The following is a 14,502-nucleotide window of genomic DNA, read 5'->3' on the forward strand; positions in this document are numbered from 1 at the left end:
TGACTGAAAGTTTAGAGGTGTGGTTAAAGGAGGCTTGATGAATACGTGATGTAAATTGTAGACGCTACAGCCATGTGTGCCAGTGTTGGAGGAAAGTTTAAGTTTGTTTTTGTTTAAGTTTATGGATGGAATGCCAATCAAATGGGCTGCTTTGTCCTAGATTGTGCCAAGCATGCTAAATATTTTGCATTTGCACCCATCCAGGCATGTTCAAGAACATTCCATCACAACCTTGACTTGTACCTTGATAGATCGTCTTTGTGGAGCCAGGAGGTGAATTACTTGCTGCAGAATTTTGAACCTGGGTCATCCTGCCATAGTATTTGGTAATTTAACTGAATGTCAAGAGGAAGTGGTTAGGATATGTAATGGATAGAAGCAATGCAGAATCACACAATCTTTAATATAATGAATAGATAAATAGATATTTTAGCTATTGATTTCAGTAATGACAAATATCAACACTTCCACAAATCCATGTTTCTTTAATATGTTATAGAAATAGGATTAAGATAGGCTACAATCTATTATGTTAGCTTCACTGGAAACAACAATTATTTCTGACAACACAGTGTGGAGCTGGAGGAACACAGCAGGCCAGGCAGCATCAGAGGAGCAGGAAAGTTGACGTTTCGGGTCTTGACTCTAAACGTCAACTTTCCTGCTCCTCTGATGCTGCTTGGCCCACTGTGTTCCTTCAGCTCCACACTGTGTTATGTCTGACTCCAGTATCGACAGTTCTTACTATCTCTGACTTATTTCTGACGTCCATGTCTAACAACATTTCAATTTTTAACAAATTTAACAATTTAGAAATGATCTGAGTATTTAATTGTCAAGTTCTAAAGAAAGGTCATTTACTTGTAAATCAAGCATGCCTAAATAAGAAGTGAAAAAATAAGAAGTAAAAGGATGTGGTTATTGAATGAGTTCTCTGATAAGCTTCATTACACACAGGGTCCAAAATTAAATTTCTGACAAGATGAAAATTACTCCTAACTTCAAAATACAAAGTGCAAAGTTCAGTCTTTTATTTTTGCCCCTTTATAGAAACTTCTGTTTCTCCTTTCAAACACTTCCATAATGTAGTAAACACTTATTCCTCCACAGACTTAAAAACACCAGAGCATAAATATTAACATTTATCATAAATCGGAAAACGCCTTTTGACTGAACAGGACTGTCTAATTTTGACAGATTTCATCTGTACCTATGTACTTTCTCAAAAAAATCAAGTTCTGCTCTCTTCAGAAAGGCTTCAGACTCCTGTACTCCTTCATATTCCCTGCTTCAACAGCCTATCCTGGCAGTTTATTCCTTGAGAATTTTTTGTGCAAAATACTCTATTTGACTCTCTCCTTCTAATTTCCCTTTCTAAAAGAAACTACTCTGGAAATAAAAATAAATACTTCTTCCTTAAGAATGAGTAACATATAAATGTCTATTCCTGAAATTTCATTCTTATACTCCAGGATGGTGGTTCTAATTCAGTAATGATTTTTATTAATAAACAATGTAACCTTATTGGCAAACACTGCCCATTCCAGCCATCATAAACTAGAGGTATATTATTTTTGTATCTTTTCAATTTGGAGATCTATTTCATAGATACCAACACTGTGAGTAATCTACATCAACTGCAGATTGCAGCCAAGGATTTTCTGTCTAAACTTGTAAGCAAATCATTTGACAAATTGTCCATGCTATCGGGTCACAACAGTACTAACATCTTAAAGAGACTTACTTCAAGTGGGAGTTAAGCTTCACAGTTTATAATGTCAACAGTACGTGAGACCAAATAAAACTCGCAGTTGTTTGCGCACGATTTCTTCACTTGCCTTTCTCATTAGAAAAGGATTCATTTTCACCTTGTAATTAAAAAATAACACAGATCCTCTTCCTATTTTTAGGTTTCAGACTGTACACATCATTCTTGTGGTTGCATAATCCTAATTGGTTTAAGACAATTGTACTTAATACTTCTTACACCTCTCAAACATCAGCTCAGCACATAGGAAGAGATCATTGTTAGGACACAGTTTGTTACCTTTCAGTTTAAAACTTTTTTAAAATAAGGGAAAGTCTAAAAACTTGCATTTTATCGACAAAAGCTCTCAGGAATGAAATCCATCCTGCATTTTAAATAGTATAATTATTGGTTGTTGAAAATTTTGTTGCTTAAGCAGATTGCAAAGATATTTTATCACATTGGAAATAAAGTAATAAATATGTGCATCTTCAGGCAAAATTATAAGGAAGAGGTATCGTTTGAAGCAGCTTCTGATCTTGTCTCAAATTAAACTGGTGTCTAGCAGATTCTTAATACTTCTGACAAATGGTGCAAGTGTCTCATAAAACAGAAAATGATGGAAATGTATAGGTAATTAAGTATCTGAAATGTTCATGTTTCAGAATGAGTTCTTTATGAGAATTGTTCTGACCAGGGTTTACATCCAAAACATTAACCTTTTGAAAGATGGTATCTCTTTCCAGTATTTTTGTTCTTATTACAGCAATTCTTCATTACACTGATTAAATAGTATTACTGATTAGGAATTAATTGGAAGTTTTATGCAAACTAAAAGGCTGCTTGGCCTAAAAATCATGCCCTTCTGGCCAATTATAAACTTATTTCTGCACTCTGATAATGTACAATATTAGAAAGTCTACTGCAGTTTATCTATCTGATGTTAAAGTTAAAAAAAAGGAAATTTCACCCCTCAGCTTTTGTCCAAAAAGAGGTCCACTGACACAAGACACCTTGCTAATTCCTTTCTTCCATTTTGGTGCAGTACCATTTTGCTTCTGTTTATTCGAGCCAATTCCTACTCACTTCAGGAAGATTTTGGCTATTCTGGACTTAGCAATCTTATGAATAATCCTATTTGTGATACTGTTTCAAAATGTTTGCTTGTGTCCTTAACAAGAGGCTTGAGATGTTTATGTTTAGTTTAGAGGGAAGCCTGTGCTGCCTGGAATCCTGCAATGCTATTTGTTTTAGAAGTATTTAAAATGTAAAGGCTGGTTTTCCAGAATCTTTGGTTAAGAGGACTTCCAGTGAAAGTGGCAAGATTTAATTTTTGTTTAAATTTAGCTCCTTCTTGGCACTTGCCTCACTTACACTGTGACAAGTTGCCACAGTGAATTTCCACATCCCCAGCTCAGTCAATTGCTTCATTAGAGGTTGTGAATAGCAAGATATCTGTCAATAAATTGCAAATACTTCTCCTGAGCAGGGCTGCATCAAAGTAGACCTTCAGTACTCCGACTATTTCCTTGACCACTTATCAACAATGCAAATATATTTCAAATATTTTTCAGGCTTAAAATGATTCTTAAGATTTCCCATACTTTTGACATTGTTTTCTATATTCTCACTACTGACCAGTTTGCTAATTGCTTCACTTTTTCATTATGTTTATCGGGTACTGTAATCTCCCTTTAGTTTTTCATTTAAGAAAGTCTCGTTTTACCCCTCTATGTGCCACATTACTTCATTTGTTGTTCAAGTCAGTTTCCTTCCTCCTTTACTTTTCCCCAGTATTGATTAATTAGTAATCCTGCTCTTTCCTAATATTGCATTATGGCTGGCTCCCTTATTTTTCCCCTCATGTCATCAAAATTTAGCTTCTTTAAGGCAAGAGACTTAGACCTCAATCTCCTCTTTCTCCAGAAATGTACAAAACTATACCTATAACTTATTTATATTTTCTAAAAGTTCTGGAGGCAACAAATTGCATTGTGTTTCCCTTGTGTCTGGAGACCATCATCATGGCTATTTGCAACACAGTCTGCCTTATCTGACATCAATAGATTCATGTATGTTCCTGCATTTATTTTATATATCTGTTATATTTTATGCTGTTTATCTGCTAACTGATTATTGGTTTGGTATTCAGCCTGCCTTCATACAAGAGTCAACACAGGAGTAGAAGAGCTTTATGATATTGTGGATGTTGTCATAAGCAGCTCTCAACAGGTGATAGAAAATGTACAACAGTAAATCTCTATGCAATCACGTATGGATGATTTAATCATTTGCAGCGCACAGTGGAACAACTGGTATCTCCAAGGCCATCTGCAAAGGTGCTCAATGGAAGAATGAAAGAGACAAATAGAGTTTACCTTACTCTCAAGTTAGGTGACTGACACTTTTGAGACCTTGAATATCTACTTATATGAGTGAGAGATTGGAATTCACTCTGTGACAGATATGGTAATCTGTTGATGGAGTCAGATAGGTTCACAATACTTCATGACACTTCTGATGATTAACTAACTGGCCTGGCCATTGATGATACATTATGGGATAAACCTGTCTTTTGACTCTTGATAAGTCTGGGGGATTGACTGAGCATTCATACCTTTCCATCAGCAACCATCCCATTTGTGATGTTCATATTAAACTATATAAAGGGTATCTGTCTTCAGCTTGATGGAAGGACCTTCTGGACGTGGTTTCTTGCAAAATAGAAGATTTAAAAATCCTAGATATCCAAGCCCAATGCCTTCAATTTTTACTTAAATGGACAAGGTATCTAAAAATTTGTGCTGCAAAAATGTGTAAGGTTTATATAAATAAATATAATGATGTTATTGCCAAATTCAAATAGTAATACTAAAAGAATCACACTGCTACCTTGCCTAAAATTCTAAACAGCAACTTGACTTTAATTTTCCACAAGATATTATTTTGAAAGATTTTACTATTAGTTAGTGAATGCTACTGAAGTGGTGATCTCATTCCTTTTGGCAATAATCTGATCTAGCTGCCATCTCATATATCTTTAGATATTTAACATGAATCATGTGCAACCTGTAAGCAGGATCAATCAAAGCAGACAGCAGTTGAAATAAAGGGAATCAACTAAGCTTTAGTTTCATTCATATATGTCCCATACACAAGATAATACTGCGTGATGTCTGATATGCAGATCAAGCAAACAGATTATATTGCTCCATGTTATTCAGAAGAGGCATGCTTGATTGCATTCTAAGTAGCTATCTACAAAATAGTCCTTTTGAGTCAACAGACAAAATGAGCATTTATCCACGCTTTTCATTTCATATGCAATACAATCCTTTTTATAATCTTGTACAGCAGATTTTTCCTAATGTAATTATTTCATGTGGTTGAAATTGATGACAATAAAATTAAATGAGGCAGAAGTCAAATTAGGTTAAAAGATTTCTTTGAAGGTAACAGAAAAAGAAATCATTTACAATAGCATGTATGTTATGTTTTAATTTTCATTTCATTATTACAAGGATTAAAATTCTGTTTTATTACAAGAATGCTGTTGATCTTACACAGAAATAAATAGATCAAGCATTCAGTAAATATCTGGCATATTGAATAAAATATTGGATAAAACAAAACTATTTATATGCACTCATACTGAATAACATATATAATAATTAAATATATCAACATTTAATAATGGTAGATTTTTGATTATATCAGTATTTATCCCAGAATTATAATTTTTTTTATTAATGTATTTATAATACACACTTTCTCTGCTATAGTTTAATCTTCACTGTCACCATAAAGCAGCCACAATCCTATAATGGAGACCTGGAACACAGTAATTGCTAATACCTACGAGCCTTTTATTTATTTTCATGACGCGCACACAAAACAAAATGAGATGCGCATTTGTTGTTAAATGAGATACTTTTCAAAAGTGTTGTGTGATCGCATTGTCCGCATGGTATCACGGACTAAATGCAGACTTATGTCATTCAGCAATGTCCAAACATGGGTCACCAATACACAAGTAAAGTACCGTGGTTGCTGGAAATTTGAAATAAAAATGGTAATGATGCAAATACTTATTAGGTCTGGCAGCATATACGGAATGAGAAATAAAGTTTTAGGTCGATGACAATTCATCAAACGTTCCTATGTCTGACAAAATTTTCATCGCCCTAATTTGTTTTCTCTCTGAATTGATGCCTCCAGACCTGACTGATAATTGGCAACATTTTCCGTTTTTTGTTTCACAAATGACGAGTTGAGATAATGTTACTTGTTACACTTCAATTAAAGAAAAACGTGTAAATTAAATGGGGTAGTGGGTTATTTCTTTCAATATCTGCCGCAAAAACAGTGGAGCTAGTATATAAAATTATGGTAGTGAATTAAAGCACAGTCAAATTTAAATTCAAATACCAACTATTTCATTGAAAGTCTAGTAACAACGAACTGTCCTGTAATACAATTTTTCGCTTTCTATTCGGATGACATTATTTTTGGACAGTTGCATATGGGTTATACGAATACGTCTCAAAAAGCAAAGGTGAAAGGGTTGAAAATTGGCTGGAGATCGAACCATTTCCCACTCTAATGTATTGTTTGGAAACCTGCTCCTGGAATGGCTGGACCTGTAAGAGATTTACAGTTAACTGTCGTTTAAAGCTTCCTTCCACATATCACTAGCGTTTCGAAAGCTGCTAGAACTTTGTATAAATCAAGGTTTCATGGAACGGCTATCACTTACAGGTTCCCAATACACAAGTCACATGCGGTTGTCCGAATTTTATCCTGAAAATTCTAACTGGGCAATAACCCAATTAATCAAAAATGTACATTATATCTAGTGTCGGCGCGGACGAGTTGGACCGAAGAGTCTACTTCCGTGCTGTATGACTCTATGACTATGACTAAGTGCCATTATTCTGTTGCAAATGCGCAGTAACCCGAAATGAACAATGCGGGCAAAAATCTAACTGGCCCCTAACTGGTTGCTTCAGCGATGCGTGATGGATGGTTAACAAGGTGAGGGAGACCGACAACTGCCACTGACGAAGTGGTATACACTAACCGTATAAAGTATTTTTTCCAAAATAACACAGATAAATACCTTGACGACTATTATTTTAAACATGTATTCTTGTGATCCCTGAGGTGAGACCTTTGTCTACTAACTGCAACACTTCACCCAGGTTCTTCTGATGAAGATGGACAGCCTGGTCTCAGAACACGTTCCTCACCTCACCTACCTCTGAACCAGATACAATCAAAGTTTGACCTGCAGAAATTAGCTCAAAACACTGACTTCACAGTCATTGAGTTAGAGAGGATCGTTCTCTTATCGCTGCAGAGGTGCGGGGTGGACAAAGTTGAAGCTTAAAAATACATCGAGATGCTATTATTTTAAGGTGTGGGCGGTAGATGGGGAGAGAATAAGTGGTAATTCCTCCCCCCACGTTGACTCACCAGATGAAAGTTGCACCCAGCCGCAGATTTTGTAGACGGTGGCCGTGTTACAGAAGAAGAAGAGGACGAAGCAGGCGATGCAGCCCATGATGAGCGCCATGGACATCGCGATGAAGAAAGAGGCGGCTTTGAAAGCTCCGGAAGCAATGGTGGAGAAGTCAGTGAAGCTGCCGCGACAGGTCAGCTCCCGGGAAAGCCCGTTGCCGATGCAGTAATGGAAAAGCCCGAAGTAACCGGCTTGTGGGGTGTCCACCCCATCTCCGATCCAGTAAGGCTGGATGAAGCACACCACGTTCACTATGGCAAAACAAATTGTGAAAATAGCCCAGAGTACGCCGATCGCTCTTGAGTTCCTCACATAATTGGTGTGGTAAATTTTAGCTGCCTCCTGAGCTGGCAACATTGCCGGTGCTGCAAACCTTACCCCGATCCGGCAAAAAAAATAGTTTCTAGGTGCCAGATGATGCTTGATTTTCTGGGTCACACTGGACCTTGCGATTGATAATCAGTCGTCACGAGAAATGGTCTTCAGTCTTCGCCCCCCAAAAATACCTGCTGATGCAAAATAATATTCGCCGAGTCTTGTTCCCAATTTGACATTCTGCCTTTATTTTTGGTGTTAGGGTTGCGAGCTGTGATTCTTACCTCTCCATCTGACGGATTTTCTTCCCCTCCCACAAGGTACAGCCTATGTGCAAAGTGCGTTGATCAGCGACGCATTGCTCACGCTGGCAGTTCCTCTGGCTCTGATGCTGAAGAATTATTGGAGGATAGCAGATCAGTGGCTGGTTTGCGAACTGCAAAACCCCTTCTACCAAGGGCGGTCTGAGACGGTACCCCAAACAGACCACAAGCACAAATTGCCAAGCGCGCTGTATGTTGGGACATTGTCGTTCTTGCAATTTGAAATAACACGATGTCTGTAACAGTCATCGCAAATCAATACATACATACTACAAATATGAACTGTTATCATTGGTTCAGCGTACAGACTCTTTGATCGCGCTTCTCATTCTCAATTCAGTTTTAAATGCTAATTAATTTGGTAACGGTTTTCTGAATGTTGATCTGTCCGTACCCAGACACAGCCAGACAATCAACTTTACAGATGCATGGCTTTTTGCCATGTCTCATGGCCTCGATAGGCGTCAATGCCTGTAAAACGTACTCTTTATCAGCTGCTACAAGAAATCACATCATTGCACTTCACTGGCAGATAACAATTTGCAGTTATATAGCACCCTCGCATTGTAAAGAAATGTCCCAAGGTACTTCACAGGGGCATTATTTGATAATACTCCTTTGAGCCATTTGGGAAGTAAAATAATGTGAAAGACACTACATAAATGTAAGTTATTGTTGTAGCACATAATTTGACACCAAACTGAATAGAAATATACTGGGATTGGTGACCAAGGGCTCAGTCAAATAACTAAGTTTTAAGGAATGACCTCAAGGTGGGGACTGGATGGACAGGCAGAGAGGTTGAGGCAGGAAATTCTAAAGCTGCAACAGTTAAAGGTGAGCCAAAGAAAATTCTGGATATGAAAGAAGCCAGAATTATAGAAATACAGAGAACTCAAGGTTGTAGAACCAAAATAGGCTAAAGAGAATTATTAATTATTTCTCAATGGCTGCAACACTCAAATTCTCTCCCTAAACTTTTCAGTCTATCCTTCTCCTTTTCCTTCCTAATGACATTCTTTAAAACCTACCTCTCTTGCGTAGCCTCTTCTAAGGATGCCTAGCCTGAAGAAGTTACCCTCCTCCCTCCGGAGATTTTCTGATGAAGGGTCTAGGCCCAAAACGTCAGCCTTCCTGCTCCTATGATGCTACTTTGCCTGCTGTGTTCATCCAGCTCCACACCTTGTTAGCTTAAAGTAAGGTTTTGGTCAATGATTTGATTTGGTGTCAAGTTTTGTTTTAATCAGTTCCAGTGAAGTGAATTGGGTTGTTTTAATAACAGTGCAATACAAATTCAAATAATTATTGTTGTGCGCATAACTATTGGCTGCATAACTCGTCCAAACATTTCTCCTTCTTTAAGTGTACTGATCTTGCGGGAGGAAGCTGACAACAGGGAAGGAACATGAAAGCTCCTCATCACAGGTACTGGATGAGTCATGGATTCCTAATGAGGAGCAGAAGCACTTGATCTTCCAACTGAAATGACACTTAGAAAAACCAGTTCAGGAAATGAGAAACACATACTACATTTCCATCAAGAGAAACCTCAAGGATGCAAACATCACTGGTGGACACATATGTGGAGTGGAAATATTGATTATTGTTCCTTCTTTAGAATTTTTTGCTGATGATTTGTTGGCCAGAGAACACATAATAGTTAGTATAAGGAAGCTAGTGAATGCATGATTTGACCACAGAGAAGTGGAGTAGGCTCATGTTGTACCTACAGGGCTGCTTTTAACTAAAGTTTAATCAGTTTTTGTTACAACTATTTGCCTGGGCTATGCATCAGTCAAAGCTACTGCTTCTTCATCCTCTTTACTGAGTAATGCATAGTCCAGCCTTTCAACTGCATAGGTTCCCTCTTCTCATGGCAAAATAATGTACAGCACAGTTGATGCAAATGATATTTCATTCTTTCTTGGAATAGGTTTCTGTCAAATTCCTCCAGACATTAAAAACTACAACATGTTGATAACATGTTCTGTCAGAATTCAAATTGTGTTATGAGACCCAAAATTTTCTTTTTCCATATTGGAATAGTAGCTGCAAAGTGGTTTCAATATCTATGGCAGCAAGAGGTATTCTTGTTCCCTTAGCAATCATCCTGCTCCTTTGATGAGTTGTTGCTCCCATTAGCTGTTATACCTTAAGGTTGTCACAGGATAACTTGCAGCTAGATGATTACTTGAATATCGGATATAAAACGAAGTTTTTAAGTTTGCTAAAGCTCACCAAATTAATGTTAAATGCTTGGAAAACACAATGAATTACTATATCTGAAGATTTTTTTTATTTTTTTTCAGTTCAGAATGGCTTTGTGCTGTAAAGGTGTGAGATAAGTGATTAAGAGGTACATTGAGGAATAGTCAAAGTCAAAATTGAAGGTCATGATATAAGGATGCAATACATTAATCAGTAATCAGTATCTTAAAGCACAATACATTTTGCTGACAGTATTAAATACGTCATGGGAAATACAGTAGTTGCAATGTCAATCCTGAAAACGGTTGGACAGGTGTGCCTAAGTGATATGTTGAAGATCAGACCATACAGCAGGATGGGAAGCAGATAAGCTGTGACTCAAAACTTAAATCAAGTACATTGTGCAATTGGGTAGGGGAGACTGCTGCAAAGTGCCAAGCGGTTTCAATGTACATTATGCCTCATATCCAATTTGTATCATATTGGATATTATAATCTGTGGATTTATTGCACGAGATCAGGCGGTGTTTCATGCATTTGCATGAAATAATTAAATAAAATCTCTTATGAATTTCTCAAATTTCACCTGAGCTCTACCACTACTGAATAGGACATCAATACAAAATTGGTTTTCATGACTGCTGTGTTGGTTTAGCCTGCCTTTGTATAATCCTTAAAACAAGTTTGTTGTTATTAGAGTAATCATTTTTGGCGGTAATTTACTCCCCTATTCAACATTGTTCAGTTTTTGTATGTATATTTGTATTAAGCCTGACATTAGTAGTAAGGAAAATATTAAAGTCCAATACAAACGATTTAATAGTGCAGCACTTGAAAAACAGTGACAGCATTGGAAAGAGGCAGCATGAATTTATAAAAGGGAAAGTAGATTATTAGCAGAATGGTGATAGATTGGGAAAGCAGGAGGTGCAATGAGACCTTGGTGTCCTTGTACACCAGTCACTGGAAGTAAGCACGCAGGAGCAGCAGATGGTGAAGAAGGGAAATGGTCTGTTGGCTTTCATAGCAAGAAGATTCAAGTACAGGAGCAGCGATGTCTTGATACAATTGTACAGGGTATTGGTGAAACCACACCTGGAAGTAATATGCACAGTCTGGTCTCCTTATTTGAAGAAGAATGTTCTGGCTGTGGCAAAAGTGGAACCAAGGTTTTACCAGACTGATTCCTGGGATGACGGGACTGACATATCAAGAGAGACTGGATCTGTTAGGACTATATTCATTGGAGTGTAGAAGAATGAGGGGGAAATCTCATAGAAATCTATAAAGTTCTAACTGGACTAAACAGGGAAAATACTGGAAGGATGTTCCTCTTGACCAGGGGTCACAGTCTAAAGGTACAGAAAAGCATAAGAACTGGGAGCAGGAGTATGTAATTCAGCTCCTTGATTCTGCTCCACTATTTAATACGATCATGGCTGATCTCGTTATGGGGGCCTCAATGCCATTTTCCTGCAAGCTCCCCATAACTTTTTAACACATTAAATTTATTCAGTGTCCTGGCATCCACTGCACCCTGAGGTAGTGAATTTGCAGATTTACGAACCTTTGAGAGAAGTAATTCTTCCTCATTTCCATTTTAAAATCTGTCACTCCTTAGCCTAAAACTCTGACCTCTCATTTGTCTGTACTTAGATGTCTGTACTCCATCTGCTTTGTCACATCCCCTTCAGCATCTTTTATACCTCCCCATCCTTCTAAACTTTAGCGATATGGGGTAGGTAAATTAGGACCGAGATGAAGAAAAATTTCTTCACCCAGAAAATGGTGAAACTGTAGAAGTCTCTGCCATAAAAAGGAGTCAAGGCCAAAACATTGAATATTTTAAAGAATAAGTTAGATATAGTTCTTACGACTAAAGGGATCAAAGGCTGTAGGGAGCAAGTGGGAACAGTGTTCTGAGTTGGATGATCAGCCATAATCATATTGAATGGCAGAGCATGTTTGAAGGGCTGAATGGCCTATTCCTGTTCCTGACTTTCTATATTTCTACTAGAATGTCAAATCATTTTCTAAATTACAGTTCCCTGCAGTCCTTTCAAAGGTTGCTACAATCCAAGCTCAGCTAACCAAGTTGCCAGAACATGAATCTCTTTAGGTTAAAGCCTTGCACTGCACAAATTAGTTGAGGATAATGATTTCATGAGGATAAAAATATTACGATATTGTGATACAATGATACATCATATTGTATGCACATTTACATTAAAACTCAAAGACTCAGATTTACACAATGTCTCACTGCTTTCTGCATATAGCTAAAACACTGTGTTTACTCCTTCTGCTTCACTGAAAAAATGAGTGAACCCAGGCATCCATCAGATAAGCCAGTTTGCATTGTGATGTACAGCGAAACAGCATACTTTCAATTTAGAGTGCCAATTTTCTTTCTGAACTGTTGTATCTGAGGGCATTTTTTGGCCCATGAGAATTAAGCCTAACAACTTCACAGCAGCAAAGGATAAAAGGTTATTATCATGCTTTGTGTACTATCTGCCTGAGAGTCTAGCAGTTCAACATTAACTTCTGAGATTTCTGATGAAGGGTCTAGGCCCGAAACGTCAGCCTTTCTGCTCCTATGATGCTGCTTAGCCTGCTGTGTTCATCCAGCTCTGCACACTGTTGTCTCGGATTCTCCAGCATCTGCAGTTCCTACTATCTCTATCTCACCATTAACTTCTGTCCATTTGTTCTATGTAATAACATTATATGTAAAGGTGAGTATACTTACCTTGGCACTTGGTACATTTTTGGCATTTTCTCTCAATTAATATGATGGTCTTATGCTCCAAAGGAGATGGTATTCTATCACTACACCTCTGCAGCATGGTCTCTGATGATTTATTTGACAATTTTGAGATTCTTCAAAGCCCTAATTGAACACTATTGAGGTTGGTTGTCTCGCCGAGCTGGTTTGTTGTTCCGCAGACGTTTCGTTACCGTGCTTGGTAACATCCTCAGCGCAGCCTCTGATGAAGCATTGGTGTGTTTTCCCGCCTGGTTTTTAAACTCTGGGGTCAGTTGCAATGGATTGCCTCACTTCCGGGTTTCCTCCATAGTGGAATGTATATGGGGTCGAGTTCAATGTGTTTATTAATAGCACGCTTCGTGGAGTGGCATGCTTCCAGGAATTCTCGTGCTTGTCTCTGCTTAGCCTGTCCCAGGATCTTGGTGTTGTCCCAGTCGAAGTCGTGGTTCTCCTTGTCCATGTGGATGCAGATGAGTGAGTATTGGTCGTGTCTTTTTGTAGTCAGTTGGTGTTCATGTACTCTTGTTGTTAGTTTCCTTCCTGTTTGTCTCTGCAGGGGATCTTGTAGATGACATTGGTCCTGTCCATGGCGGGGAGTGGGTCTTTAGTTCGGGTGAGCACTTGTCGTAGGGTTGATGTGGGCTTGTGTGCCACTCTGATGCCCAGCGGTCATAGAAGTCTTGTGGTGATTTCTGACGTGTTCCTGATGTAGGGTAGTGTGATGAGTGTGTCGGGGTGTGTAGAATCTTTCTGATGCTGTTCCTGTAGGCATCTACATACAGACCAGGTATTGAACTTCAATAGTAACCATCCCAGCACACACAAACGAAGCTGCGTGCGAACACTGTTTAAAAGGGCAACAACACACCGCAGCAACATGGAACTACACCAAGAGGAGGAGGAATACCTCCTCCAAGTGTTCAAGGAAAATGGATATCCAAAGAACTGGGTCAGGAGATGCCTACAGGAACAGCATATATGTATCTCAATTGTACTATACCCTATATAATGCTCATAATGATGAAAAGTGTTTCACACAAATTTTTTAACATTGCAGTGATACAACTGCAGTTACATGGGCAAATGGTTATATATTTCAACAAACTGTGCAGATTCATCATGTAGAAGATAGACATGATGTAATTATCCCAGAAACTTCTTACAGCATCAACATAAACGTGATGAATACTTCATCCTTCGTAGTTTTTTTTATTAATAATGGAAATATTTTAAGCCAAATTTAAACAGATTCTGTTTACTTTAAATGCCTCAAACGAAGGTTAAAGTAACCCCAGAAGCTTAGTTAACTTTACATGCCAAATTGGCTTTATAAAGCAGCCATTATAGTGAATAATGTTTTATGTGGAATGTCTTGATTCAGAGCTTTATTGAATTACCACTACTCTGACAGTTGGAGATGCTGTTATTCCCACACTGAGATGAGGAAGTCTTCATTTTTCTTGAGGTCATGGAAGGGGGCTGTCATATTTTGAATTGGGGCACATTTCCACTCATATTGTGCAGGCTAGGTGGTTAACCAGAGTAAATATGGGGTTACAGGGATAAGGTGGGAGCTGGATCTGGGTGGGATGCTCTCTGGAGAGCTGGTGTGGACTTG

The 14,502-nt window shown here is 38.1% G+C and overlaps 1 protein-coding gene across 1 annotated transcript; it reads right to left on the minus strand.

Annotated features, from left to right (window-relative positions):
- Nucleotides 1-5,352: 5,352 nt before the first annotated feature.
- On the minus strand, nt 5,353-7,957 carry lhfpl3 (LHFPL tetraspan subfamily member 3). Its single transcript, XM_048593074.1, has 2 exons — nt 7,223-7,957; nt 5,353-6,387 (listed from the first exon to the last, which is right to left on the minus strand). Exons 1-2 carry the CDS (start codon nt 7,623-7,625, stop codon nt 6,347-6,349), a joined length of 444 nt encoding a protein of 147 aa, XP_048449031.1. The 5' UTR covers nt 7,626-7,957; the 3' UTR covers nt 5,353-6,346.
- Between the last annotated feature and the right edge of the window lie 6,545 nt (nt 7,958-14,502).

The sequence above is a fragment of the Rhincodon typus genome, unplaced genomic scaffold (assembly GCF_021869965.1).
Source record: "Rhincodon typus isolate 14 unplaced genomic scaffold, sRhiTyp1.1 hic_rhity00002296, whole genome shotgun sequence".
NCBI lineage: Eukaryota > Metazoa > Chordata > Chondrichthyes > Orectolobiformes > Rhincodontidae > Rhincodon > Rhincodon typus.

Excerpts from the sequence above, each read along its gene's own strand:
- lhfpl3 (XM_048593074.1), bottom strand. The coding sequence starts at position 7,625 with ATGTTGCCAGCTCAGGAGGCAGCTAAAATTTACCACACCAATTATGTG. Across the intron at positions 6,388-7,222 it reads CTGGGTGCAACTTTCATCTG|GTCCAGCCATTCCAGGAGCA; the intron begins GTGAGTCAACGT and ends AATCTCTTACAG.